The sequence below is a fragment of the Ciona robusta genome, chromosome 10 (genome assembly GCF_009617815.1).
Source record: "Ciona robusta chromosome 10, ASM961781v2".
Classification (NCBI taxonomy): Eukaryota; Metazoa; Chordata; class Ascidiacea; order Phlebobranchia; family Cionidae; genus Ciona; species Ciona robusta.
The window spans coordinates 2,973,084-2,997,839 of NC_143244.1; the positions used below are offsets into that span (position 1 = coordinate 2,973,084).

Sequence of the window (24,756 nt, forward strand, 5' to 3'; positions counted from 1 at the left end):
TAGAATAATTAGAAAAAGGGAATTGGCAACAAACGACAGTCGATATGCACGCCAAGATAAAAACGATTAAAAGTGTTTGCTAAAAACTTGGCTGCTAAACTAACAATACAATACAAATTAACTCATGTCGAGTAAAAAATGTGCGTTTAAAAATACAAGCGCTTTTTTCGTAAACAAACTCAGGAACATCGTATATCCGGTTACATATAAACACAGTAACCCACGAGATACGTCAGTATCTATTCTGTGAGCAAATAAGCCACCCACTCCGAAACAGCCTAAATAGCTTCAATGTTTCCTATTCAGTTGCAGTTATAGAAGTGGTACTCGAGCTAAGGAAAGCTATCGGAGCATTTGTACAGACATACATAAAGCTAAAGGTTAAATATGTATGGATTTCGCTTTAAAACCTAAAATTGAATTATTTTGGATTTGATTAAGAATGCGTCGGGATTGCTGCAAAACTTACGCAACTCAAGTTTTTGTTACGTCACAATTACAATGGTTAAGGAAGATAGCTGTGTGGTTTGTTATGTCACAATAGACACTCTCAGCATGCCGCTCTATTGATTGTGACGTCACGGAGTGTCATTGTCGGGCTTCCGGGACCTAATTTTCCGCACCAATTGAACATTATCGTATGTCAGTAAATTCTTTGTTAAATCACAGAGTTAGGTATATCTCTTATACGACTTGCAGCGAGCGCAGTATCTGCAACAACTCCAAAAAAGGTAAAAAGAGCGTGCTTCGCCAAAGCGCTACTTCGTGACAAGGAACCAGTATAAGCAAGAACATCTTGACAGCGGATTCAATTTAAACTTGCGACCTTTAAAATGCTTAAGCACTCGGTGAGTTATAAGTAGTTGTATTTTGATATCAAATTATAGCCAATTGCCGTAAGTCATAACCCTTATGGAGATTGTGTTTCAAACCGCTACGGAGCTAAATGTCCAGAGGATTTACCTTTATCCTACTTATCATACCGGACAACTATATAGCTCGCTGATGAGTTTTGCTCTAGGCTAAACAGTGAAAAGGGACATTGACAGGTGGTAAAAATGAGTATATTGGTTCAAGTATATAGGTATATAGGTATGGGTATATACATAGATCCTTTCGAGAACGCCAGGGTATAGTTCAAAGAATATTGGTGTACAATCTGACTTAAAGAGATACAACAAAGTGGTTAAAAAAAGTGGTTGCTTGATCCGAGGACCAATTATTTATTTATTAGCGTGGTACTGTGCTGTAAAGAGTAATCTGTGAAATAGCTATGCTGTCTAATGAAAACATTTGTAGCCCATTATACTTGTACGTTTTAAGAACACAATTTAAGAACCACTGATATTAGTTTCGGGTGGTTAGTTTTCTAGTGTAAAGTAAAAATCAGTAGAAAGGTGTAAACTATATAAAATAAGTTGGTTAACGGTTATGTCAGCAGCAAATAGCTTTGTGATGAGCAGCACAAGTTATAATGTCACTAGGCGAACAAGTCAATCTACTTGTTAGGTTTATCACATCATAAAACTGATTAAAGATGAAACATGCTTAACTGATAGGTAGATCATAAATCAACATGGGCGTGATAGTTAATTTGGCATGGTTATCAAACGCAACTGGATACACACATGTGGTTCATCGTAATCTGCCTTGAAAGTAACGATGTGTAGTAATCATGCGAAAATCCCCGTATACTATACTGCGTTATGCGCTGGTTAATATGTAGGTCTAACTAGACACCGTTATAATTAAAATTGTAATTGCAGCTTGGTCGTAAAAGTAGACAACGTTTTGTAACGTTGCAGTATACTGACTTACTTATACAGTTACCAGTAACTATTATAGGGCCCTATAGTAATTGCTGTCGATATTTACTAAAGGGTCTATGTTTTGCAAGTAAAGTATCATGCAAAGTTATATGTAAAGTGTTAATGATGTGTTAAAAGATAACATTTGGAAATTTTTAGTTATCAAAAAGTTAAATGGTTCATGTAGCTTTAAATACAGACGCATAGATTTCCTCTGCAAGTATGACCGTTGGTAATGACGATCCCAGAAAGTGCATTCTTGTTCGTAATTGATGAATTAGATTAGCATTACCATAACGAGCGGTAACTGCATCAATTACGATAAGATCTTATCATAAATTAGATAAATGAGGCCTTTGCGCTTGTCTGTATTATCACGTGTATAGTAATCAATGAAGGTTATGAAGTGGTTTTTAACCCTTGTGTTTAAAGGTAGAGACCACTTTAAACATGTAAATATACGATACGGGAACTTTGGTTTGCATAATTGGAAAAACTAGTTTAAAACCGACAATTTAATATAATATCTAGATTTGCATTTAAATTTTACTTTGTTTGATTTGAATTTACACTTTGCATTTAAAACCCTTTCAAAATGTAAAACATATTTTGCTTAATCATTAACGCCGGTTATAATTCGGTTTTAATTTGAAAAGTCAAATGGGCACCTGCACCATGTAATAGCTTAATTATTCCGATAATCACTTACTTCTAATTGAACGATATGAATCGTCGTTTCCCGGCAATTTGAGGGATTACGAGTTAATGCCACTTAAAATATGGAAACCAATTCCTTCTGGATTTTATTTTCGTAGGTAAAGCTTAGCCTAGAAGCAGCATAATGTGACGGCAGAGAGCATAGTACTGCGGGATAAGATGCTGGTTAGCACATAAAACCCATATTTCCTGATTCTGTTTTACTTTTAAACATTTAACAAATGTGTTTTATAGTGACGTGAAAATATGCTACTATATTATTGTCTTTAATTTATCACGGTTGTATTTAAAAAAAACGAACTTGGCGTCGTATGATGTAATGTGTATTGTTTAATCATATGCTGGTGAATGATGATAGTTTATTCGTGCACGGTTTCAAGCGTGAACGATTTCGTGATGTTTTGTTCACGAAGTGCAGTCACTTCGTCAAGCAGATTTGTATATGACTGTGTGTTGGTTATATTTCAACGCACAATGTCCCATCACGCTTGGACGTCGTTATTTTCGCTGACATTTCAACAAAATGAAATTCCTTATTTAGAAACGAATTTTAAATTCTAAATAAGCCATTTTTACAATTGGGGATTGTGACGTGAAATTGCTCAGTGTAGCAATTTAATGTTTTGGCCAAAGGCGTTTCTTTGTGCCATAAAACCTCATGTAGGTGTTTGTTTACCGCACATGTCATAATACCACTAATAAATAACAATATAAAATATGCCTACGTGGTGTAGAAAAGGACAAACGACGTGCTCTTGTTTTATATGGTTCACTATATAATAGTAAACAAACGAATTAGCGTGGTTTTATACTCTAAATCGTGTATTCATTATCGGACTTAATATTTGGAAATCCGATTACCGTATTGGCTGAGGAAATCCATTCCCATAAACATCATAATGATCGTTTGTCATATAAGAGAACATCAGCGATTGTGACGTAATCGATTTTGCGCGGTTCAAATGTTAGAAGTGCGACTTGACAGACGACCAGCCTCGCCGTATGAAATAACATTGGTGTGTACGTTTAACAGCATAACATAAATCCATTTATCTGTTCGAATACAGTAGCGAAGATAAAACTAATTAAACAACGAAAAAAAGGGATCTAGCAGCAAACAACAGTTGTCAAAAACACGATATAGAAGTAAAAAAAATGCTCGAGTAAAAGTGTCAGATAAAGGGTAGTTTTTTAACCTTAAAAAGCGTGGTATTCTATCTAGAATACACAAAAGATAGGTCATTCATTTTGATGTTAGTGGCCATATATCAGTGTTTCACATTTTGGTTCGTAAACAGGTTTGCTTTAACATTAGCAGTAAGCGGTGCTAGTTACCTAAATATTTCAAGGTGTAAATGTTTAAAAAGAGGTTTCCTTAAGGGTTTTAGAATATTAAGTTTGTTTGCTGTAAACAAGCGAAGAAATGTCGCAAACCGCTTTTATCAAGTAATACAGACTCGCAGACTCCGTGTTTAAGACATTTGACCGTCCTATGGGGATATATGTCTTAGGATTTTACGAGGAAGTACTGTAGTAATAGTTTCGTACATCGCGTTGTTCGATGTAAGGCCACTGTTCCAGGGTTAAGAGGTCAATTTAAAACACAGAACGCGAAGATGGCGGCAACGATAATAAGAACCCGGCGTTGTAGTATGTATAAGTTGTATTGCAGTTCGCTGTGATCGTTGGAGATTTCGCTTGTACAGTATATTGATGTAAGGCGTCGTTACTAAAGCGTTTTTTTTTATAAAACCATGTATAGTTACTACTGTACTGTAGGGGAAGGAATAACAAACATGCTTTCATAGTGTCATAGTTTTTATAGAACCATGTTCGTTTCGAACATTTGTTATACAAATTTAACACATTTGTTTCGTTTTAAAAACAGGTGTGCTAAAATTTTACATTTATACAATATATTCTTTCCTATAGCACGCCATCAAACGTAAGTCTCTGATTTTGAACAACGAAAATGACATCAAGACCAGTGACGTCAGTTTGACAAAATTTTGTGAAGAGAAAGATAAAGAAAAAGAAGGAAAGAAATTCCTCGGCAAGTTACACCTAACCCAATATTCGTTGTGTGTTTATAAGATCACCGAAAATGGTTTTAGTGTTAAATCAAAACGTTTGAGATAAAATCGTGTTAACATATGGCATGACATGTTTGTAACAACAAACCTTTTTTTTTAACAAAACTGTAAAAAAAATTTAATGAGGAACGCGTATAACTTTCTGCTGAAGTAAGGTAAAAACACGCAGTGTATCTTTGAAGACAATCTATTAACCATCGACTGGTTCGTTTGCTCATAAACAAACAAGATCACTTAGATCGATTCGATTGGAATTACAGATTTAATCAAGCCCTAAACACGTCTCCCGTGACAAATTAGCCAATTGCTTTAATATTAACATTACGGATTTAAACTGTGTCGCATTTAAGACGGTGATACGCTGATTAAATGGCCCTATTGTGTAGAACCCCTCAAAACACCTAGTTATAGTATCGTGTGATAAGACGGATACCGTTATAGCACATAATATCCACATTTTTAATCGTGTTTTAAACAATAACCAATGCTTTTTTAGAGTCGAAAAGATACGGTTGTACAATTTAGTGAACACATTGTTTGTTTCTTGACAACAATATTAAACCAGCCTACTTTTGGGATTCAAGTGTTTAAAACAATTAACAGCAGTCTATATATGAGTCGTGAGGATGCGGTTTTAGAACTCTTTGAATCTTCTTACGTACTACATAATGGGCGGAAAATAAAATGAAAAGGTGTCACATCTTCCCCCACCCTACTATATGTTTGAACTTAAATCTTTGTACTGTCATGTACAGTTTGCATTTTATTTTCATTGTTCACATCGTTTTTAATCCGACTCTCTCTTATCTGTAATCTCTTTAAACGTTAAGTTACAACTACCAGTAATTTTAAATTTTATAAATACAACTGGCCATATCTTGCTACTATTGCCCATGATTGCTATAAACGATGTGACGTGTTTGAGATCTACATGGTTGTTTTAGTATGATTGAAATATCAATTAAGCTCCATTTTAACGATAATTAAGTAAGCGCAGTTATATGAAATATCCGCATTATCAGTTTATACAAACCCGTTTGCACCTTTTAACTTGAACATCATATAGTATAGCCCGGGATATAAGGTGGACAGGTGGTTTATGTTTTCATTCTCATTTATCTTCCAATTTGGTGGTGGTCAAACAATATTTATAGAATCAGATTATACCGTATCCTCATGACTATAAAAAAGGGTTGTTAGTTATTAAAAACACGAAAACAAGAAACACAGCGTTGGTCTATTGTATATAAGACAAAAGAAATTCGAGTCATGTGATACATATATAACGCTGCAAGATACGTCACGCATTACGTCACACTTAATCCTTACATCATATTAAACCTCACATTATAACAGCTGCCAACAATCGATCGCTAAAGTCGAGAAGTAGCGTCCATCGTAGATCGAAACGTACCCAGCTCACCAGGACAAAATCCGGCACCGCTACAGTTCCTGAGGACAGCGGTGAAAACAAAGTTTTCGTGCGGCAATCCAAGCTAAGATCAAGTTTACATCTTGAGAGAAGAGGTCTTTCTACAATGAAAAAATTTATTCAAACTAAAAGTGAGAGAAGGGACATTGCGGATTGGACAACAGAGGACGCGTGTGATTGGTTAAAATCAAACAGACTCGATGACGACATGAGTCTCACTAAGCAGTTCCAGAATGCCAAGATAACCGGGAATGACCTAGCGGAAGCGGAAATGGCATGGGAAAACATGAATTTGTTGAAGTTTAAGAATTCCCATCATAAACAAGACGTGCTGTTAAAGTTAGCCGAAGTTTTACGCGAATCAAGTTCAAGAGTTGAAACCAAACCTAAAACAATGAAACAAAGATTGACACCTTCGATTACGCGTTCGACGGAAGCTCTGACGTCATCAGATTACGTCAGCGGCTCTTCTTCGTCATCAACCGCCACTACTCCATCGTCATCCTCTGACCAAGATAGGTTCGGTGACGTTAGCGTGACGTCATCAGCAACCAGCACTCCCAGCAGAATGATGAAGAAACTGAACAACATCAAGCAAGCGATGGGAAAGTTGAAAAGTCCCACGTCAGAGGTGACGTCACCTGCAGTAACGTCATCAGGATCCCTGCATTCGATCATCGTTTTCTCAGATTTGTTGGGAAACAGTAAGTGTACAAATTTAAAATGATGACTTTTAACTTATCAAACTATGATGCTATATATAGGTAGGTAAGCTATATATATTTAAAGCGGGCTGTTAAGGTGTGACATTATAAAAGGGCATGTTAACATTATGTAATTTCTTTAAACGTTTTAAATAGCGCTTTTTATCTAAAAAGCAAGATTCGTGTTGATTACTAAGCAATACTTTTATTTATATTTTAAGTTTATTACGACTTCTCAAGTTACTATTAGACGCATTATTTAGTATTTTGCTTTGTATTGCAAACATCAGATATACGAATTACGTATTTTAAGCATGTTAGATATAAATGGGGTCCTAGTATTTCTAAGTTATTATAGTATATTAATATACATATAATTCTCTGGGTAAACGATTTTTTCGTATCAATTACTTATCTGTGGAGTTCTAAACCTTCTAACTTTGACGATCTGTCAAATAAAGTATTATTAAGCTCAGTTTTGCATCAGGTTTATTATCCTTACAGACTTGTTTACTGAAACTCAACTCAGAATAACAGAAACGACAACGACGATTGAACTTATTCAAATGTTCCTCGATTGCGCTTCGATCACAGACGACAACAATTTGTTTGTCATTCATGACGTAACAAACCCAATCAATGACCCAAAAGGTTCGTATCTTTTTTGTTCCCTGCCCTTAAAAAATAGGGAAAATGTGCCATTTGAAGAAAATATTAAAACTGTTGTTTTTTTAAAGCACAATTTTTGTAAAATATTTTTACTGTCTTCAGAAAAGAAAGAGAGAACTATGCAGTCACGAAGGCTATTGGAGCGTGATGAATGCCCGCTCGCGATTTACAAAAGTTACACCGCATCACCCCGTCCTCGTGTTACAAGAAGACTAGAGATGACGCAAACTAAAGGAGTCATGATCAAGGTGACTTACAGAAAAACCTGGTTAGGATTTATCATAAACCACCTCAAAGATTGTCAAACTGTTTTATAAACCGGAAAAAAAACGGTATATCAATATAATACCTTTTAAACATTTATTAAATTTCCTTCCGCGAGCAAACGCTTTTAGAAAACTAACAAAACGTAGACGTTTCCTCATAGGAAATTTTGACAACTAAGGCGTAATACGAAATTTACGGATCACACTTATGGCTCACGAGTCGCCGTGTCGAACTGCGGTTAATTTTGTGCTTTTTTATTACACCCTGTCGCATGGTTTAAAGCTATTCAAACTTTTTGACATTTGGTCGTGCGCGAGAACTGAGTTTGTCGTTGAGTAGCTGTATAGATATTTTCGGTATTTTAACTGCTTCGCCTGTTAGAAGTTTGCTCAGTTTCTGTAATCCGAACATAAAACACGTAATAATTTCGGGATCGACACTGCTATCATTGCGGTCATTTTTGTCTCTGGATAAGCCACGGCTCATCGTAATGTTTAAGCGGCAAACCCTGCTGATGCTGTCTTGCTGTATGGCGGACGAAACGAGAGTCCTTTAAGATCACAAAACAAACAATTGCCAGAAGAACCTTTCACACTTAACACACCTGGCGCCAACAACATATAAAGCGACTTTAACATTTTTAACCCACAAAATGTTTAACAGATCACGTGTCAAATTGGAAAACACAAACCACGTGGTAAGCAACTCCGAGTCTCGAAGCAGTCTTCAGTTGACCACGTGATTAAATTGGCCTTGAGGAAGTTCCGGTTACGAAACGTCGATTCTTCTTTGTTCGTTCTTTGTGAGCTCACCATAGATGGAGGTAAGGTCATAAAAAGGTCACATTACGTCACTGAGGAACTGTTGTTTGGTGATCGATAGAAGATTTTAAAAAATATATTGCCATACGAACGTATGGATATAGGCGCATACCGTTGCACGTGCAAACGGCTTGTTAACTAGAAGCTATTAAATTTGAAATCCAAATACAATTGTTTTAATATTGTTACGTTGTGGGTATGAGGGCTTTGAGCCCACATACGCTTATTTACTTTTATGTTGTGTGTGCTTTTAGGTTTGCATTATTTCAGTCTTTGTTGTGTGCGATGTTTAATTTGTCGATTTCATTGTCTATTTTTATTGGTTTTCCTTATCACTGTTTCACTTTTGTTCACTGTTATCACGCTTGGTTTCTTTGATTTTTCCCACGTTTAAGTCTCGGCGTTTCCTTGCCGTTGGGCTGATTGAAGTGATTTGCGCGTCTTCTATTTCTCGTTTCGATTCGCTTGTTGGGTTAGTTCTCGTTGTATCGTGTTGTGGAAAGGTTGTGTAATTGTATTAGAGATTGTGCGAAGTGTCGTTTGAGTCGTTTTACAAAATACGGTTGTTCTCAGTAGTTTCATTGTACCTGTGTATGCTAACTTGTTTATCGGTCATTGCCACTTTTATATTTTAGAACGTCTGTTTTTATATTTGCTTTTATTAAAACGATATACGATTTTATATAGTTGTTTCAGTTTAGAGCAGACTACGACAGGCAGGCCCCGCGATTGGCCGTTAGGGCAACGTCCCGGACCAAACACCTCAAACACGTAACAATATTGATCGTTTTTTTTTTATCGTAAAAAAACATTGGTGTCCGGTGATACCTGGCACGCGTCTCATTATTGTATTAATTACAAGTACCTACGTCAGTTGGAGCAATTAACTATAATTGATTAATTATGACGTAAAAATATATATACAATTCTAGCGATCGTTGAGATTCAAGAAGGCAAGAGGAGGGAATGGAATAATGGCTCTACAGTGATACTGAGTGATAAGACCTCTATCAGACTACAAAATGGTAATTTTTTAAGGACAGTCGTTACAACACTAGTGTTCAGTTTTATCTTGTGCCCACTTCCGAATTACCACTTGTAACTTTGTAAGTGCTTGCTTTAAGGTATTTTTATCTCTGACATAATGTAAAAGACACATAATACGATTTCGGCAGATAATATAAGACGTTATATATCATAATGACTGTCACGTCACACGTGCTTCTGGTATCCTTACTCCCAAATTAGAGTATTGAGTTGTATTTTTAACCTAATTACGACTTAAACCTAATCTGTTATGAATTATGATACTTTAGAAAGTCTTTTTTGGCAACAATTTGAAGGCATTTTTGTAATAGTAGGTTAGTGTACGATGCTCAATGTTGTCTTTCTTCCTTATATCGTCACATTTGTTAGTAAACAAGAATATTAAAATATATATATATAACCATGTTCTCACGACTATGAAAGACAGTTAGTAACTGTTTAAATAAACACAGTTCTTACCACACAGTATACGTTGTATAATGCGTTAAATTAGGTTTATTATTATTTTTTGATTAATGTTGTCTATGGTGTTTGGCATAAGCAATGATGAATGTTTCAGACGGTTCTGACGTACTTCCTGATTTCTCGCGATCGCTATCTGTGACGTCAAACGCCTCCCACGTAAGTAATTATTACGTCATAATGCGTAGCTTATTCAGGTAATACCTCAAGAGGTATGAAAATAATACCAAATTCAATTGTTACAGGCATCGAAAAATAGCAAAGATTCCGCCACTTCAGAGTCCTGGAAGCACCATGGTGGCGTCACAAGTCTGAAATCGATCGACAGTTGTGACGTCATGACAATAAACGACATCGATTTTAAAAAAGATGATTCAACAGCGGTGTGTGAAGTTAATTCATATTTCTTGCGCAACACTCATGGGATATTAAGCTATATGTTACGAGCAGCGGCAGATAGTAACACATCAGTGGTGCCGCCCATAAATAAGTTGTTGTTTGTTGTAAACATGTATAACTAAATTTAGGCAACCCATAATTAGCTATTTGTATTTTTAAAGTAATAGTAACGACTCGCTTTAGGTTCGTGTCTTCAGACCAGCCGTGTCATAATACATGGCCCGTTCGTGTCTTCAGACCAGCCGTGTCATAATACATGGCCCATGAAAAATCATGCCTAACTATTTGAATATTTGAATGAATGTAACTTACTATCTCGCCCAAGGATAAATATGCCCACAATGGTAGAAGCGACGACCCTGAAACCCTTTAACTTTTGGATTTGAGGCAGGCGTGCTGACTGTGATACAGCGCCAGTTTATGCAAAATCAAGTTTTACTACGTAACAAACCATTGTAAATTTTGCATAGGTATTAACTTTACAAACTGTATTGTCACAGAATGCTGATTGTTACCTAGTCGAGAATTCACTTTTACGTGCTCAACTACGAGAAAGGGAGGAACAAACAGATGAAACTTTTCAGAAGGTGTCGCAAGTGAGACAAATGTTGGAAGGCGGACTACAAAGTTACAGGGACTCTAACTACCAGCAAGTTGAGGGTGGGAGCTCGGTGGCAATCGAAGCAGATATGAGGTATTGTCCAAAATTTTACGGTTTAGATATAAATATGAGGCATACATATATCGTGGGGTGGTGAAGATGGGACAACTTTTCGTGATATTTTCTCGTCCTATTTGGTAGTAAGCAAAGAACATTCAAAGAAAAATGAAACTTTGCTTTCCTGACTTTCACAGACCGCTGTTAATTGTTTAAAATACGATCAGGATATTTGGATATTATGTTCTAAAGGTGTCCCATCTTCCCCCACCCTACTATATGTATTGGTGTGACGTATATTTAAATCAAAATAAATGTCCGTTTGTGGAGTAATTATAACTCCTATATGCTTAGTAAGTTAAGGCGTTAAAATTAGAACGGAAATATGCCTGATATATTTAGCGTAATGCACTAATTATACACAACGAATGCGTTTAACCTTAATAAACAAGTAAACTATCCATACCCACAAATATTTAATATTTGTGGGTACGGTTATATAATTCTGTAAATATTCGTTGTTGGTTGTTTACTATCGATGAGACGATGTAGAGAATCAAAACGCATGTACTGTCTAGCCCAGTGCTCTTCAAATTTTTTGGGTTGGTGAACCCCTAAAGTTGTTGCGACGAACTCATGTACACCTGATCGCTTTAACGTAAAACTAATGACGTTTCGCAATTCCTAGTGGAACAAGATAAAGATTTCATTCGAAAGAAACTGTAGGAGTGGCTAAATTTGTTAAAAATGTTCAAAAACTAAATATTATTGCTAAATTTTTTTAAAGTTTGTGATGCAGCCTTGTATACCCTTTTTCACCGGTTTACCCCAGGCATGTTTTGGTGCACCCTAGGGTACACCGTGCACACCGGTTGAAGAGCACTGTTCTAGTCTACTGAATACTGTATAATGGAATTCCACAATACAACGTTATATATTTGATAACAGAGCTACAGAAGAACACATAAACAACACAGAACAAATGCTCGGTCAATTATTCCGCCATCAACGACAACTCTTATCAAAACAAATGGGTAATACTCAGGATTCTGATGACGTCACAGATAAAGGTCTTCTTGCTGACGTAGAGCTTCAAATTGCTGTTCACCAATCAGACCTACTTATTTTGAAACATAAATACCAGATGCTGGATATGAAGGTACGTTTAGGTATCCTTACTTCAGTTTCACATGATCCAATATAAGAAGCTCGCCAAGTTTCGCTTCACGCGAGGATATATATCTGAAAAGTCAAAAATAAAAAGTTTTTGACGTATATTGCATTGGGCCCGAATCTGGCTTATAAGTTCTAAAAGATTTCACCTACATATAGACATTGCAACATGTGTAATCTTTTAAATCTATTTTTTTATGTTACAGATGTCCTTGTTTGTCAGTCATCGCAAAGCTGAGAAGTTCCGGCACATGATCAGTGGTAGCTTGTACAACATCCTATCTTTCAAGACCAAAGAAAAATGTCACGCTGTATTTACTTGTGAGATTTTTCCTGGTGATGACGGTTATCGGATTTCTATGAAAGAGGAACGGGAGACAACACGAAACGGTGTGATTATTAAAGGCACAGTCATACAAACTGACGATGATAAAGTGGGACTGATACAAGGTGAGATCATTTTAATATAAATCATTTAACCGACAGCACCGATGTCAGAAAGTGGGGCAAATATAACTCTCTTAAACACCGGTACTATTCAAGAATCTTAACCCCCCCTCTTAACCCCCAACTAGAAACTCCGCCCGTGCCGAGTCTGTTCTTTATTACTCATGAAGGTGATTCTTTACTAGTATATCCAAATATCTCATTTAAACTGTGATTGGATCACAAAACAGAAGTAAACATTAACAAATGACAAGCAATAATACAACATTACGTCACAGACGATAGACTGCTTGAAATCAACGGGATAAACGTTCAAACCGCATCTCTCGATTTCGTGAACAAACTTCTTAAAGGTTCGAACTCTTGCAAAATAGTTGCGTTGCGGAAATTCAACCGAAAATGCAATTGTGACATCCATAACGGCGATGGTGACGATATTGATCGCGAGAAGACGTCACAAAAGTCTTCTAACGAAAAGATGTCGGATTGGCGGGAGATGAACGCGCTCAAGCGAGACCTTCAGATGCTAATGAGAGAACTGGAAGTGACGTCACAAGCGAATAAAGAACTGGAACGAGATCTTGCGCGACAGAAAACAATAAACAAAGCGCTTCAGCGTGAAAACAATAGTCTGCAGCAAGAACTGTAGATACATTTATACTTTGCGTTTGTTCCTGTTGTACTTTCGCACTTAACGATTAAAATTTTTTAAATCGATATGTATAATTTATATGATTCTAAACCCGAAACGTCAGTTACATAAGATGGGAGCACATAAGTGTTCGTCTTTGGTTGCTACTTTAAACGAAAGGGTGTTCTGAGTTTCGGTGCCGTTCCCACAAATGTGTGTCACTTTCATAAGATTATCTCAGCCTACACGACGTGTCTGTAGCAAATATAACGACTCACTGATATAAGAATCTGTCAAGAATGTAACACATGTTAATGACCACCAATGACGCGTCTATGTATCAGTGGTGGACTTAACGTTTGAACGTAGTTTTTCGGGGGCAACATGATCCACTTACTGTACTCAAAAGTCGGACTGAAAGCGAATAATTAATTGAAGGCCAAGGTGTCTTCTGTCGCTTGCAGTATATTTATACATAGGTATTTCATTCGGTTAAAAATATGATTCATTTTTAAGTATAAAAAACTGCTGTCTTAAACTTCATTTTTAAGTATAAAAAACTGCTGTCTTAAAACTAGTTTAACATATTAAAAATCGTTTAAAAGGGCGAACTACTGTTTTAAACACTGCATCACAGATATCTAAACATATGTTTAGATATATGACTGCATGAAGCAATGCATAAAGGCGCCGTTGAAATCAGAGCAACCCCGCCACAGATATAATAAATTACTCATTATTACTCATATATATTATACACAGAAATAAAAAAGAATAGAAGGCGCATCTCCAATGTCGGCAAAGGAGAGAGCACGATACACTGTCTCTCTTTCGCGGGTCGTTCCCGTTTACTATTGTAGTCAATGAAGTCGATGACGTTTTGTGTAGTTTTTCTTCGTTTTTTGACTTAATTTAAAGTTATTGTGTAAAAAAACTATTTTCTAATATATATATATTTCTAAAAAACCGTTTGTTTGAAATTTTTAATTAATTTTTTTAAATAATTAAATTTCCTAAACAAGTGGTAAACTGTAAGCGTTAACGTACCAAATAACTAAACTAGCCTAACAAACTTGAATAGTTGGTGTAGTTTTTAAAATAAACAGCTAAAACCTTCCAAAAATACTATGCGCCTATCTTTTACAATGGAGACGAAGGGAAATGGGGACGGAGTTGGCGGTCACGTGAATAGAAAAAAGAATATATCACGGTTTTGAGCAGTTGCGCGTTCTACTCTTTTTTATTTCTGTGATATTATATCTGTGATCCCCGCCAATTCGATTATATGGTTGATTGCGCACGAGTGGGGAAGTTTTATGAATTGTATGGGGAGTTAAAGGTTTCGGTTTTGAGTAATTGTTTTGCAACGTTTTGTGGTAGCCTATACTGTGCTTCGAAAACGTAATGATTCGAAAAGTAAGACCCGGAGGTAAGTTTATAAATAGCTGTGTTTTTTATTGGGTTTTGTTGAATTTGGTTCGAAATACAAGTACAACAATAACTGCATTTGCACCATTGTATTAATTCCCATTGTATACAGGCCCAATGTTTTACTCCCTAGCGAAATAACCATGATGGACATCCAGAAAAGCTGTTAGTAAATAAATTCATAACGGATAATTCTTTTTTAAAGGTCCACCGCGCAGAATGGCACTTCTACCAGCTCCTAGACCTGAACACCATTTAAATCGACCTTTTTTAAGAGGCCAAATACGCAAACCTAGATTAGGCTTGTTACAACGACCTAGAGCCTCTTTGATGGTAATTTTGTTAACAACCTTACATTATGCAATATTAAATGAAACTTTTTAGCATGACATTCGACCCAGATTATCGAATCCTAGACGCACTGAAGGTTTATTAGTTACACCACGTCTACAAAATACAGGTAGATACTTGTAAAGTTTATACAATTTACTTAGAATTTACTTAGATTTAAATAATTTGACTTGAATATTTAACACTAAATGTTACATTGAGATTTTCTATGTAACCAGGGCCAAGGCATAGAATTGCTAAAAGACCTGTACGACATGATGAATTTTATGAAAAAGCAGCATCATATGGATATGAAGAAAGAGAAGCTTCTGAAATGACCCACCCCACAGGGAGTAATCAACGAAACTTTCTAAGTGAAACAGATTATCATTCAGAGCATTATGAAGCAAAACACCAAGATATGGATAATCATTCGCAAGAATCTTTCAGGAGAGAACAGCATATAAAAAAAGAAGCATACAACCTACCAGAATACCACTACCATCAAAAAGAAGACAATCATACTTCAGGTATTTACTCGGAAAGCAGAAACTGTGTTCATTCACAGCGTCAGCAAGAATCAAACACCAAAGCACCAAAAAAACCTACAGTTTCTCCACCCCCCAAGATAATGAAACTGCAGGAAAATGAAGAAGACATGGAAGAGGCTTACCGTCTTCACAGAGAAAAGTTAAGCAGATCAATTCGTGAAAGGAAATTAAGGAGCGAGGAAAAAAGAAAAGAAGAAACCCTTGCTCCTACTGATGTAGACCAGTTTCCTGTTACAGACATTGAAGAGAATCGCAGGAGTGATAAAAATGAGGATTTGTTTGATAGCAATAAAAGGGTTTATGAAGAGACAGAAAAATTGAAAGAAAGTAATGATTCTAATGGTCTTTCATGTTTGGCCCATTACCTGCTGCATATTAAAACATTGAAGCCAAAAAGTTCCCTGGAAGAAATGAATAAGTAAGTATGATGGTTATGGCTAAACACTGGGTTATGTGGATGTTAACAGAAACATGATACACCAGAAATGCAATTACAGATCTCTGTAATTGCCGTACACTAAACAAACTTAAATTTAGGCACACAAATCTATATGTTAAAAATATTAATAAATTGCAAAAATGGTGATGGTTTTAATGTACACCGATACACCATTTTTAGCAACAACATGTCTACATTGAATAATCACAAAACATATATATATATACTTGTCACAAACACAAATATAAACCCTCAAACCAGGAACTAAATACATTAAGCTTAATTAAATCTTAAATCGTAATAATATTGATTGGGCCAGGATAAATTTTAGAAATCTAACGTTATGCCAATTTAACAAACTTGTCACAATAAGAAACTTTCACTCTTAAAAGTCCAAGCTGTGGTGAACAATGTGCCGTATGCTAGTGTGTTCACAAAACTAACGATTAAATAACAAGATAAAATTGAATTCGCAAGATAAAATTAAACAGACACAACAAACAATACGTTCTACTGATATTACTATTTTAGGCATAAACAATAGATCAAATGTTTCTATTAAGCTTTATCAATTCTATTTAAAATATATATCTTTCATTGTTTTTCATAACAAGCAAGTAACACCTAAAATAAATTATAATTTGACAATAGGAGACTAAATTACATATTACAGCCTGTATATGCTTAATTTAAAACATAAATAGTTAAGTGTCACATCAGTCAATGATTGTATTTTTATCAAGCCAAACTCCAGAAACATTCTTTTCATTTCATACAGTAAAGGGCCTGCTGAAGAAAGTATATTAAAACAACAACCATCAATAAAACATGAAGCATTGGAGCAAGAAAATAATGAAATTGTTCCACAAAATGATCTAAATGCACCAGAACTAGGTGAAAATACTAATTTTGTTAAAAATATCTTGAAAAAACAACAAACAATTCAACTCTCAAACTATATCAATGAGATGAAAGCTACTATGAGAGAGGAAGGGAATATAACAACTTGTGTGTCAGCAAAAATTCCTTTTTTTGATGGATCACTTAGTCCCTCTGTTAAACTTGAACCACAGGATACTGAAGATGGTATAGGTTTTCTTGAAACAGAGAATCAACTTTCAGAAGAACCAATTGGAACTCGAATGGTTGCAACAGACACTGGTAGTGAATCAAGACATTTGGTCATTACAACTGTGAGTAACTGATAACTGTATTCTTAAACTACTTCTGCACTACTCTCTCCGAAAAAAAACCTTTTGAAATATTGCTTACAGCTTGGTACTTTGAAATACTCACACAGTTACACTATCCTTTTTGCCCAAAAACAATATTATAGCCAATTGAACACAAAAAATTTAAGAAATTTGAGACAACTTACAAATTAACACTAAATATCATGTAGTTAGGCTAGCGTTCACTATTTCTTTATTGGGGCTAATGGGCCAATTCTGCCCCATGGTGTGTCATGCTGCAGGACCCCACCGATATAGAATACTTAACATCAGTACACAAAACAAAAACATATCTATCAGGTTAAAATGAACTACAAAAACTTTTACGGATGTGGGTTTATAAAATTATATTTAAAAACATGAAGATGTATGCAATACCAATAATGCATTTATTTCTGTGCATGTCCATGTTGAAAAATCATACTCTTCTCAATTTCTGCTAGTGTTACAAAGTAAATGAGATTATTTATTGATTTCAATGAAAAATTATTACATGCTTTAAAATTTAGAAAATTAAGAATTTTGAACTCCTAGATGGTACAAAATAAATTTAATCTAACGCTTTGCTTTCTAGGGGTCATTGACATACTTATACAAAAACCAAAAAGTTAAAATCCAAACGCAAATAGATAAAAAATATCCAACACATGTAATATGCTGTTCTTAAATTTTAGTATCCTATTCTTTTACTGATTGAAAACTGAAAACTACCTTGCAGTTGCAATCATACACTAACTTTTTTATATATCTTTAGCATTTCAAAGATGTTTCTACAGATGACATTCCTGATGAAAATAGGTAAGTTTCCTTGCTATAATTTTGCTACACAGGTTAATTTATATTTATTTCTTACAGGTCAAAAAAAGAAGATATCAGTTGGTTTTGCAAAGTGTGTGATATGAAAGTCCTGGAGGAAAAGATAACACATCTCAGAACAGCAGAGCACAAGGTAAATTGCTATATTTTGCTTCTAGATTTCTACATTGTGCGTTGTGGTCACTGCGTTTTATTACATTTGTTTTATGTGCTGAATTTACAAACATTTTAAATAGAAAAAGAAGAAATGGCAGAGACCCTACTGCGATGTATGCGACATGTGGTTTAGACATCCAAGACAACTTGTACAACATGTTAAAACACCAGACCATAAATCAAATGTCTCGCAAACCTTTGGAGATGAAGATATTTCTAAGTAGATGTTTTTTCCAATACATTGTATTAAAAATCATAAAAGGCTACTTTAGGATCTTTGTAACCAAATATAAGATTTTAAACACCATGCACTTTAAACAGTAACAGCTCTGAAAATATTTTACCTGATGAACAATCTGACAAAGACCACATGCAACACGGTAAACAATATAAGGGAAATGAGGAAATTCAGAACAAAAAGAAAGTTGACATAGTACCAGAAGGAGAGTTTAAGTTGGGTAAGTGAAGTCTAATCGTATATATCATAAGGTAAGCAGTATGTGGTTCTAAACTTCTAATCACTGTTAGCAGATATCCCACACATTATTCCGGTGACTGGTTACTATTGCGACGCATGTTGTGACTTTTTCTTTGATGAAGGGTCAACTTTAAATCATTGCAAGTCTGATTCACATAAACAAAAGGTAATAGAGCAATATTGTTCAAGTGGAAAAAACTTCTATCTATACAACTGCATAACTCGTTTATAATAATAAACAGACCATTAAACTAGTTTCATAGCTTCATAAAACAACCTTGAATATTTCGTACAGTTTGGTTTTGTCTCATAAAACTAGTTTTAGTTTTGTAAAATAACACTGAGATATAAGCATAAAGAAAATAGGCAGGGGTCAATATGACTTTAATTTGAAATAAAAACAACAACAAAATATCGGTTTAACGTTATATAGATGAAGTTTACATGGCAAAGAAACTAGCACAGCCTGTTAAACTCGGTAGGTTAACTACAAGTTGCAGAATACTGCTAATGTAAATAATAAATATATTTCATTTTAGAGTCCCATCTTCCCCCACATTGTAGTTTTGTATGTTTTCATTGCCAAACTTTTAAAGATTTGCTTTTAATTTAGTAATTTATACCTCCGGGGATATTTAACTAAAAGATACTGATATAATAAAAATATAATATTTTGAAAATATATTCGAAATTTGGTTATTTGCACTTGGTGATAATTTATAAGAAGTGGCTTGTGCCAAAAACAGAGTAGTAATACCCAATTTGTAGCAAAAATAAAAACTATATCAATAGTTATAATCAATTTTCTGTTATTTAAGTTCATATACACTTGTTTGATACAATATTTATCCATTGATGTTCGAACATTACCCATTGTCGGTAAACAATACCAATTGTTATGCAATAATATAATGTATAAGTAACATGTTAAAAACTATAGCAGTAAGCCGGAGTAGGGCAAGAAAAAGATTGTTTAGACTTAATTTTGAAAGCGTACAGTATTATTTCGTGTTATTTACGTATATTCCTGTTTATAAATACACTTATTAATCAAAATTAACAATGATTTTAAACTGTCCCATCTTATCCTGTGTGTTTTCAAATTTGTAAAATTTCACTTGTTGTGCAGATAGTTAAATAACTCTTCGTGGGATTTATTATATTTTATTAAACTGGTGTCAATTAATAAAGGAATGATAGTACTAATTTGTGGTATTACCAAAAAACCGTCATCTATTTTTATTTTGGAAATATTTGGCAATATGTGCTTAAGTGTCCTATCTTACCCCATTGTACTATAATAAATGTTTATTTTCTTTACCTTTCTTCCTGTTATTTTTACCTTAACTAAACTTTTATATTTTCATGTTTTCTGCACATTTGGATGAAGGTTTCACATGAGGTAAATTAGAACAATTACTGCACTCTGCACATTTATGTTTACCTCTTTAGTGATTTTGTTGATTGATCAGTTTTAAAGAATAGTTTAAATGTCAGTACATAATGCATGTGTTTTTCAGTATTGAAGTGATTAAATAAAAAATTACCAACATCTGCTTTGCATTGAGCTAAGCTGAGAACAAACTAAGACTGATATGGACTGTTTGTAGGATAAACCGAAAGGAAGTGAATCTGCTGAAACAACAGAGACACCAAACACCAAGAAAAAAGCAACAAAACATAACGGTGCTAAAACTATTGGCAGAGTAACTGAATCACCGAGCACTAAACCTTTGGATTGGAATTTTGTGATACCAAAACTAAAGTAATCAATGGACAATATACATGTTGTAAAAGCTATTTCTTATGGTTTTAAATGCAAAAAAACACTGGGAATATAAGTAGTTGTTGTTAAACCTGACTGCATATGTATTTGAAAACTGCTGCCAATATCTCAAAGCATGGTAATAAATAAATGAACATGTAATGTTTCAAAGTTAATAAAAGCAGTAAAATCAAATAAGAATGAATCAAGTTTGGTTTACAATATTTTTTTTTAATATTTGGATACAAAATTTAGGAATCTGAAGTAAACATTAGGTAAAAATAATTAAGATTACAGTCATTTTAACTTTTCTTCACTTTTAGTTCTAGTAAGCTGCAACAATTTATAATATGGCACATTTAAATATAATTAACACGGAGGTTAGTTTATACATGGATTTTTAGATAAGTTCTGACAAATGACCTGATTGTAATGGATAATACTGGAGTGTCTCTATAACCAAGGAACTTGATTATGAATTACACATTAGCCACAGTTAGACAAAGTACAATAATATATTACGTACTATACAACTGAAGCCATTACACTACATACCAAGTAACTTTCAACAATATATGGACACAGTTAAATACACCACATATTGCACATTGGCAGTGTTAAACCAACACACTTTTCACAATTTATACCATTAGAATAAAACGCTGCATTATAAAACCTACTTAAATATAAAATCAATTTGAAAAGCTTTAGACTATCAAGTGTTTAACGATAAAAATATATTGAGATTATTTAATGTTTCTATAAAATAATCATTAAAATATATATGCTTCTTACTAGGCTAAAATGTAATCATGCTGCAATTAAAATTGTAGTAAAACTTTTAAATAATAAAACCTTAAACAAAATTCGGATGTTTTCTTAGTTCATCTTGAATGCACTCATCAGAAGGGCGTTGCAAATGTCTTTGAAACAGAGACTGAATTGTTCCTCTCCTAACATTCCCAGCCTGCATACTGCCTTCCCATTTGTCGATAAAATGATCCAGAATTAAAGCCACAAAGAGGTTTACACAAACCACTGCCGACACAAGCCACCAAGCAACAAAGTATATCTGTGACCATGGGCTCACCATATCTTTAAAGGCCGTAAGAAAGACACCCCAGTTATTAACTACCATCACGTCCCACAGTACAACAAGAGAAGCAGCGAAATCATCAAAGTTATTTGCCCAGTATTCCAACTGTTGGTATGTGCCACATTTGTATGCATTTGGAGGCGTCAACGTAGTATCAGGGACACTGGTTATAACATCATAATCTGTATTAGGCTTCAAGCCAGGTGGTGGGTCAATTGCTTTTTCAAACGCCATCATTCCTATAATAGCAAATACATAATATATGAGAATTATGATGCCCATGAAAGACCTCAGACTTCTTATTATTTGAACCATTACATTGGTGACCAAAGCCATGGGTTTGAAGTTGGGAATAATCCTCAACAAGCGCAGCAGTATTAAAATGTTGACAATTCTTGCGCAATCCCATAATGTCAAGCCAGTGCTTATATCAGCTGCTTGATTTCCAAACTCTGAAAGTTGAACTAATTCCACTGTAATCAAAGCTATGGATAGAAGGCCATCATAAAGACAGCTTAGAGTGCAGAAATACCTTTTTCCAAGTGAGATAATCTTCAAGACCTGCTCAATGCAATAATAAACAACAAATATGTAATTCATAATGTTAAGACGGCTGAACACAGTTTGGAATGATTCTTCATAGTGAATGGCAATTTCTACTGTCATTAAAATTGCATTTAAAAGAACCATAAGGTTTCCAATTAAGTTAAAGTAGCGAGACATCACCATTCTCTGTATTAACCTCATCTGTCTTGAACGCCACATTGGTACAGTTGCCTGAGATTGTATTGTAGCATTTACAACTGAGTCAATGCCTTCAAACAAACAACAAAATTCCCCATAACTAATCTCAGATACATTGTTCTGTAAAAAAGGCTTAGTGCGTTGTTTTAACAAGTTACGTTTCTCTGGTTGCATGCAAGTATTGGCCAGTACTTCAATTGTTACTGTTAGAGATATTTTGGAGTCTGTTGTACAGCCATCATGCAGTTCTACATTATGACAAGAACCTGAACGTATGACGTTATAAGCTGCACTTAATGCAACACATCGACGAAAATAACTTGTCTGCATTGAGCTTTTGAAATAGCCACGAAATTGGTTGTAAATAATGGCTGTTAACAGGTTAAATATAAGAAATGTTCCTATAAGCGAGAACATAATAAAATAAAGAGCGTACAGACGATTTTCTGAGTAAGATGGCATCATGACATCTGGATTGTTGGCAGTTGTAAGAAGAACCACAAGAGACATGAGGGCATTATCTATCGTTTTGAAGTACTCCTGCCACTCTGTGTTGTTAAATTCTTCTCCATGATGATGGGTGCCATTTATATGAACATGTGTATGCGGAAAGACCAGCATTCCCAACATTGTGAAAAAGTATAAGTGCAGTGAAAGCAAGGTTAAAACGGAGGCAATCTCTGGCAAAGTATTCCGTATAGCTTTCAGTGTCTTTTTAAGCAGTGTGGTGTTCTGAACAAAAAAATACGGGCGAAAAAGCCGCCGTACTCTTATTCTATATACTGTATTCCCAAGTGCTAAAGAAATCACAACATCAATAAATGAGATCATTAAAACGACATACCCACCAGCAATCCATGGGTATTGTCGAATAAATGACCTTTCATACTGTTTTGTTACCAAATAGCTCTGAACAATAGTATCAATACACAGTATTACCAAACATACAAGCTCTACACCTTCAGTGTATCCAGGCGGCAAGACAACTCTTGTGTAGCCTCTTCTAGGATCGGAGGACCAAATAAGAGATGATGGTTCTTCTACAAAGGCAAGCATAAGAAGTAGAAATGTTGTTACATTTACCAAATAAACAGCAGGTGCTGAATGAGACCACTGGTAAAGTTTTAAAGCAAAATCGTTTGTCTTATGGTGAACACTGCGGTATTCTAAAGCATCTTCAAGAAAAACTGATGCCTGTAACTTTACTTGACCAAATTTATTGTAGCTATATGAAGTAGAATGTGGCACATCTAAGTGATTATTGGAGACAGCTTGAGGGGGTGTAGTTTCTTCACTTTCTTGTGTGTGGTTTTGGTCCAATACGTCTGAACTCAGTAGACATACACTTTGCTTTTTATCCAATTGATCTTCGTGGGCAGAGGGAACGTGATTGCACTCCAACATTTCTACCATAGTTTTTTAGCAGGACAAGCTAAAATATCTACCAAATCTACATTTCGTAATTTGCTGGAAATCTAAACCGATCGAAGCACATTATAAAAACTTTAAAAGTGACATTTTCCCAAAATATGCTATTCTTTACCACTACCAAATTCGGATACCTCAACCCAGAGTCGTATAAACACCGAGTAGTCCAACTGCCGTCTATGTGTGTCCAAAATAGAGCAAAAGTGGTGACTTTGACAATGGGTTTAAACGAACTTGTTAAGTTTTGTTTGTGTTGTATAAATTTAGCCGCATTAAATGAATTATGTATAAATTTAGCCGCATTAAATGACTAAAATGTCGCAAATCAACCGCTTCTGATTTTTGACACAGAAAACAAATAACACATGTTTTTTTACATTTTTCAACCTTTAAATTTGTTTTTAGGCCCAAGTTTTTCTTTAATTTTCAGAAAAACGTACATTTTCCCTATACCTACTGTGTTATTTTGGACCCAAATTGCCGTTCAATTTATGTTTTACGTAACAAAGGGTTGGACTACTCGGTATCTACCTATGGTAATACCTCATGTGCATAATGACGGCGCGAATTTAACAACTTAACCATAACCTTGACGTAACAATACCCTACAATCAGATATTCTAGAATTGCGATTTTTTCTTTTATAAACAATAGAAATCACGAGAACTTATGAAAGAAATAGAGGTTAATTTTATTTTCCCCTCCCTAACGAGCTTTATTTGAGCAAATAAATAGAAAAATGTTGAAATATATTCTTAGTATAAAACAACATTCTTGTGCAAATATGTTTAAAAAAAATATGTGAAACTGTAGTATGCATCTACCTGTTGCTACCAAAGAGGTTGCTACCAGAGTCGTATAAAAAATAACCTTTCTATGGCTCTGGTTGCTACCAGAGCCTGAGCCATACAAATACCGTGTTTATACGACTCTGGTGATTATACGACTTTAATACGTTTGCTACC

At 34.9% G+C, this 24,756-nt stretch overlaps 3 protein-coding genes across 7 annotated transcripts; 2 read left to right on the plus strand and 1 right to left on the minus strand.

The window, feature by feature from the left end:
* The first annotated feature begins 53 nt into the window (after nucleotides 1-53).
* On the plus strand, nucleotides 54-13,414 carry LOC149729557 (uncharacterized). 2 transcript variants are annotated; one of them, XM_089886711.1, is made up of 14 exons: nucleotides 892-4,240; nucleotides 4,458-4,578; nucleotides 5,115-5,310; nucleotides 5,975-6,754; nucleotides 7,259-7,405; nucleotides 7,526-7,671; nucleotides 8,354-8,513; nucleotides 9,444-9,536; nucleotides 10,118-10,179; nucleotides 10,266-10,403; nucleotides 10,920-11,113; nucleotides 12,026-12,236; nucleotides 12,457-12,700; nucleotides 12,976-13,414. In XM_089886711.1, the coding sequence occupies exons 4-14, from the start codon at nucleotides 6,157-6,159 to the stop codon at nucleotides 13,344-13,346; spliced, it is 2,364 nt and encodes a 787-aa protein (XP_089742837.1). In that variant the 5' UTR covers nucleotides 892-4,240; nucleotides 4,458-4,578; nucleotides 5,115-5,310; nucleotides 5,975-6,156; the 3' UTR covers nucleotides 13,347-13,414. The 2 variants fall into 2 exon arrangements, with proteins under 2 accessions (XP_089742836.1, XP_089742837.1); XM_089886710.1 differs by lacking the exons at nucleotides 892-4,240; nucleotides 5,115-5,310 and adding an exon at nucleotides 54-848.
* Nucleotides 13,415-14,086: 672 nt separating this feature from the next.
* LOC149729558 (uncharacterized) lies at nucleotides 14,087-20,685 on the plus strand. 4 transcript variants are annotated; one of them, XM_089886715.1, is made up of 12 exons: nucleotides 14,088-14,757; nucleotides 14,962-15,089; nucleotides 15,141-15,216; nucleotides 15,326-16,055; nucleotides 16,855-17,269; nucleotides 18,063-18,106; nucleotides 18,164-18,257; nucleotides 18,361-18,500; nucleotides 18,602-18,738; nucleotides 18,809-18,924; nucleotides 20,149-20,160; nucleotides 20,369-20,685. In XM_089886715.1, the coding sequence occupies exons 1-12, from the start codon at nucleotides 14,733-14,735 to the stop codon at nucleotides 20,525-20,527; spliced, it is 2,076 nt and encodes a 691-aa protein (XP_089742841.1). In that variant the 5' UTR covers nucleotides 14,088-14,732; the 3' UTR covers nucleotides 20,528-20,685. The 4 variants fall into 4 exon arrangements, with proteins under 4 accessions (XP_089742843.1, XP_089742841.1, XP_089742845.1 ...); XM_089886716.1 differs by having other exon boundaries at nucleotides 14,089-14,757; nucleotides 18,812-18,924; XM_089886717.1 differs by lacking the exon at nucleotides 20,149-20,160 and having other exon boundaries at nucleotides 14,087-14,757.
* Nucleotides 20,686-20,733: 48 nt separating this feature from the next.
* LOC149729559 (two pore channel protein 2-like) lies at nucleotides 20,734-24,410 on the minus strand. The gene has a single exon (XM_089886714.1). It carries the CDS (start codon nucleotides 23,774-23,776, stop codon nucleotides 21,380-21,382), a length of 2,397 nt encoding a protein of 798 aa, XP_089742840.1. The 5' UTR covers nucleotides 23,777-24,410; the 3' UTR covers nucleotides 20,734-21,379.
* Nucleotides 24,411-24,756: the final 346 nt, after the last annotated feature.

Excerpts from the sequence above, each read along its gene's own strand:
- LOC149729557 (XM_089886710.1), top strand. Across the intron at positions 7,672-8,353 it reads CTAAAGGAGTCATGATCAAG|ATCACGTGTCAAATTGGAAA; the intron begins GTGACTTACAGA and ends AATGTTTAACAG. Across the intron at positions 12,237-12,456 it reads ACCAGATGCTGGATATGAAG|ATGTCCTTGTTTGTCAGTCA; the intron begins GTACGTTTAGGT and ends TTTATGTTACAG.
- LOC149729558 (XM_089886715.1), top strand. The coding sequence starts at position 14,733 with ATGATTCGAAAAGTAAGACCCGGAG. Across the intron at positions 17,270-18,062 it reads GACATTTGGTCATTACAACT|CATTTCAAAGATGTTTCTAC; the intron begins GTGAGTAACTGA and ends ATATATCTTTAG. Across the intron at positions 18,501-18,601 it reads GGAGATGAAGATATTTCTAA|TAACAGCTCTGAAAATATTT; the intron begins GTAGATGTTTTT and ends CACTTTAAACAG.
- LOC149729559 (XM_089886714.1), bottom strand. The coding sequence starts at position 23,776 with ATGGTAGAAATGTTGGAGTGCAATCACGTTCCCTCTGCCCACGAAGAT.